General features: G+C 40.7%; 1 protein-coding gene across 1 annotated transcript; it reads left to right on the top strand.

Moving 5' to 3' along the window:
• The first annotated feature begins 1,043 nt into the window (after window positions 1–1,043).
• Window positions 1,044–3,993, top strand: LOC123401495 (RGS1-HXK1-interacting protein 1-like). Its single transcript, XM_045095318.1, has 9 exons — window positions 1,044–1,449; window positions 1,544–1,610; window positions 1,772–1,849; window positions 2,448–2,500; window positions 2,828–2,911; window positions 3,015–3,067; window positions 3,154–3,218; window positions 3,310–3,368; window positions 3,613–3,993. Exons 1-9 carry the CDS (start codon window positions 1,165–1,167, stop codon window positions 3,700–3,702), a joined length of 834 nt encoding a protein of 277 aa, XP_044951253.1. The 5' UTR covers window positions 1,044–1,164; the 3' UTR covers window positions 3,703–3,993.
• Window positions 3,994–4,271: the final 278 nt, after the last annotated feature.

The raw sequence follows: 4,271 nt of genomic DNA on the forward strand, positions 1-4,271 counted from the left end.
TTGATATGGAATAAAAATTTTGATATCACCGTGCAATTAATTTTCTACCTAATATCAACGTGCATTGCACTACACATTTGCTACTCCCTCCGTTCCTAAATATTTAGTATGCAATTAATAACATACCGAATATGGGCTATGCATGTAATTCACGCGTAATTTATCTCCTATGTAATATTGATACAGAATAGAAAATTTGATATCATCGTGCAATTAATTTTCTACCTAATATCAACGTGCATTGCACTACACATTTGCTAGTTTACCTAAATAAGTAAAAGCATGCTATTAAGTGTTGTATGGTGCAAAAATACAAGGAAAAAAAACTTGGATGGAATAATTAAAGGAAAGAGTGTGGGCCCTAGATAGGATATTTAAACTGATGGGAAATAATTTGATTGTGGGCTATAAATAGAACATTTTATTCAAGCGGGGTGAAGGTGTGGGATTTAAATGTTGTATGCTATACAAGGATTTTCTTTTTACTAGTCAAAAGGACATACTTCCTCCTCTTAAAATAACCGTCTCAACTTTAATACAACATTAGAAAATATGAGCGCAGCTAAACATCCACATCATTTTGCCTCTATACATTGGCAGTTGATGCTTTCCTGTCAACAGGCATCACTAATAAACATATAAAGGTTGCATGATGCGTAATTGAGTATTTACATAGAATTTCATGGAAGTTAAACCCTTTTTACGCAAATGCGTCATGCTGTTATTTGACGATATTAAAAAAAATGCGGCTAACCATCTGCATTCTATGTTATTTGAGAAGTATTATAATTGCGCATAGCTTTAAGTTTTCTCTCGTCACACGTATGGACATACTCCCTCTGTTCCAAAATTCTTGTTTTAGGTTTGTCTAAAAATGAATGTATCCAAATATTAAAACGTGACTAGATACATTCATATATACACAAACCTAAGACAAGAATTTTGGAAGGAGGGAGTATGTGTTAGTTCATGAGTTTGAGCATACACATTGCTCCTTGCTATGGAAGAGAGCGAACAAATGGAATGCGTCTAGTCAGAAACTCAGAATACGTGTCCAATGGTTGAAAGCGTATTCCAGGTGGTTCGCCAATCTATTTTTTCCAAATCCATTTCCGCAAAGTAGGTCTGGATCCGACGCAGCCGCAACCCCACGGCGCCGCCGCCATGACCGACGCGCCGCCCGCTCCCGCCGGCGACTCGCCGCAACCAGAGAGCGGCGGGTCCATCTCCTCCATGGTGGCCTCCTCCGCGTCCTCCGCGGTGGCCGCGGCCGCCGACTTCACGCGCCGGGGCGAGGCCTTCGGGGCCGACGTGGCCGCCGCCGCCAGGTCCGCCGTCGACACCGCCCACGCCCACGCCTACTCCTCCGCCATCGCCGCGTCCGACGCCGCCAACGCGGCCATGGCCGGCGCGCTCGCCGCCGTCCCCACCCTCACCCAGGCCGCCAAGGTGCCGCCTTTTACCCTCCGTCCCCCTCCCCTCGCTCCGATCTCACCGGAATTTGCTCAGGCTCGGGTTGATTTGTATTTGTCTCTTGATGCAGGGAGAGCTGGAATGGGTGAAGAAGGAGTACTTTGCTCGTGAGCAGATGGCGTTGGGCAAGATCAAAGGTGAGCAGATCGTGTGTTGCAAAAATCGCATAGCTATGGACGGATCAGCATGCGTCTCTTGGGTCAGATGAATGTGCAATGGCCGGATTTGGATGTCTCGTCGGCGCATTTGTGGCGCTGTATATGTTGAAATCAAGTATTGATTGTCACTGCCTTTGCAGAGGGTGTCATCATGGCCATCGAGCATCCGGGCATCGCCGCAGGCTCAGCCACGGTTGCAGGGATCGTGCTGCTCAAAAGTAATATCATTTCCTTGGAATACGTTTTCTTTGCGGTGTTATGTTGGATGAGATTGAGCTGTTGTATTAGATATTAGAATCTAATCGGCCATTGCTTGCTATTCACAAAGAAATATGATACCTGCATGTGGAATGCTTTACACAATATTTACTCTTCTAGAGGATAATGAGTTTTAGTTGTTTGCGAATAGTGCCACATGTTGAACCATTTCCCCCTGTATCTTGAATGAGAATCTAAACTTAATTTTCATTTCTCACAGTTAACTGGAATGTCTTGATACTGCTGCAAACCAGTTAACTGCGTCCAACTTAAATTATCATGAACATATCCTTTTCCTGTAGGTTCAGGTTATCTGATTGCATTGTTCATTAAATATGGGATTGGGCGAATTTATATTGCACCTTCTCTGAAATTCAGTTCAGATTATCCAACCTTTAATGTGTAGGTGTAGTTTCTAGCATTTCGTGGTACGAATTACAAGGTTGTTGATTCACTGGAAGTTTGCACCATGATGTTCCATGAAGGCTGAAAAATTGGATGCTTTCCTGTATAATGCTAAATTTAGTATGACTGAAACTGAGTCATTGATCGTTGCAGGGCCAAGGAGCTACCTAATCCAACGTGTACGGCGTGTATTTGTCAGCAAGGAGGTAAGAATTATCTGTCAGTTTAATTAGCTCATACTTCATTGTGAATTGACAAGTTATTTTGCTAGCTTAATGTTTGAAAGCTACATCAACCATCTTATAACTTGTCATATCTTACTACTTGTTGATTAACTCTGACCTGTTGAGCAATATGTTTTATTATCTGCATCAGCATGTTATAATGCAGTTCCTTCTGTGTTTAGAACATAAATGATCACGGTTTTATAAAGTTCGTTTATGGTACCTGCAGTCTTGAACAACAGGTTGATTTTCCCTAGAAACAAAAAATAATAATAGGTGGGTTGTCTAACACAACTTGCTGTATTGTAGACCCTACTTTCTGGCATCCAGGCTGAAGTGAATCACATGCGGCAAACAGTCAACCTTATGTCGAATGAAAGCCAAAAACTGATGGTAACTTTCTTTATGTATAGATAACACCAAGACATTTGTTTTCAACCTGGGAATTGTAATTTCTATGTTACTCATGGTTAAAATTATTGCATATGTGTTCCAGGATCGAGCTGCAACAGCAGAAAAAAGATTCCAGAAAGGATGGAATACACTCAGGCATGTAGTTCCTTGTTTGACCCAGTTATCATTTCTGTTTCTATTTGTTTTTCATATAACATTGGAATGGATGTACACCTTCTCAGGGAGGAAGGGCGTGCCATTCAAAGTGAGTTGAAGCAAATCAGTGATATTGAAAACCAAGCAGTAGGTGTGTGCAATTCCTTGAGAGGCCACTGTTGACTTTGAATTTTACTGTGAAAATTGTGTTGAATCTTACATATGATAAAAATGCTCCTTAGGTCTCAAGGGAATTCTCGATCAGCTTCCAAGAGCACATGCATCTGAATTTCGATCAGAGGTCAGTAAATATAACTGTAGTTTGCATTTCATTGCACTACTATTCTCTTCTTCAACTTGGTACCGATTATGTGTTGACCAGTTTTACTATTATCTTAATAAATGTGAAGTTTCCATACTTTGCGCGTGAATCACTGTACAATAGATTGCGCCAATCTCCTTTCTAAATCTATGCATATTTTTTTTGGATAAAGCTGGAGAACTCTGTCATGTAAATTCATGCCAACATTATTTCCTCTTTTCAGATTTCTGGCCTAGCCTCTCAGGTCAAGAAGGAGAAGCGTGTGCTCAACTCCGCCCTCACGAAGATTGTGAATTATGGCGTCCCTATCTAACCATCTCCACCATTGTCCCTGTGGCCACATTTCTTCTTTTTAACCTCATGGAACATGAAGTACAAGCCATTGTCAGACCTTCCGCAGAAAATATCCCCCCAAGAAATGGAAGAAACAATAAGTTTTGTCACTACTGTAAATGCGCTTCTGCTGCGCTTAATTCTGACTAGCGACTGATGACACTCTGCGGTGTCTTTGTTTACGACATTGGTTGATGTAACTTTAAATATATGCATTTTGGTATGGTTTGCAGTTCTCTCTTGGGAATATATACTCCAATTTTTTGGTTTCTTTTGTGGGAAAAATACTGCAGTTTGTCATATAGGGGATTTTCTTTGTTTAACTATTAGCCCAACTATACTTGTACTTGAGTTAATATATGTTAGGCACAGGCTAAATTGACACCATGAGAAGAGGTTTCTGAATACCAACGCAATGACATCGATTCTGTAAGGTTTCGCAATCAACGTATTCCTGGTTAAATATCTTGTATATCTAAATAGCTACCCGTCACTAACTATTTTATAAAATTTACCAAAAATAAAAATAAGTAAACTATAAAATTTATT

This window comes from Hordeum vulgare, chromosome 6H (assembly GCF_904849725.1).
Source record: "Hordeum vulgare subsp. vulgare chromosome 6H, MorexV3_pseudomolecules_assembly, whole genome shotgun sequence".
NCBI lineage: Eukaryota > Viridiplantae > Streptophyta > Magnoliopsida > Poales > Poaceae > Hordeum > Hordeum vulgare.

What these genes read in the sequence shown, in the direction of transcription:
- LOC123401495 (XM_045095318.1), top strand. Translation starts at nt 1,165, where the DNA reads ATGACCGACGCGCCGCCCGCTCCCGCCGGCGACTCGCCGCAACCAGAG. An exon ending in CCCTCACCCAGGCCGCCAAG is followed by an intron (nt 1,450 to 1,543) that starts GTGCCGCCTTTT and finishes CTCTTGATGCAG; the next exon opens with GGAGAGCTGGAATGGGTGAA. An exon ending in ATGAAAGCCAAAAACTGATG is followed by an intron (nt 2,912 to 3,014) that starts GTAACTTTCTTT and finishes TATGTGTTCCAG; the next exon opens with GATCGAGCTGCAACAGCAGA.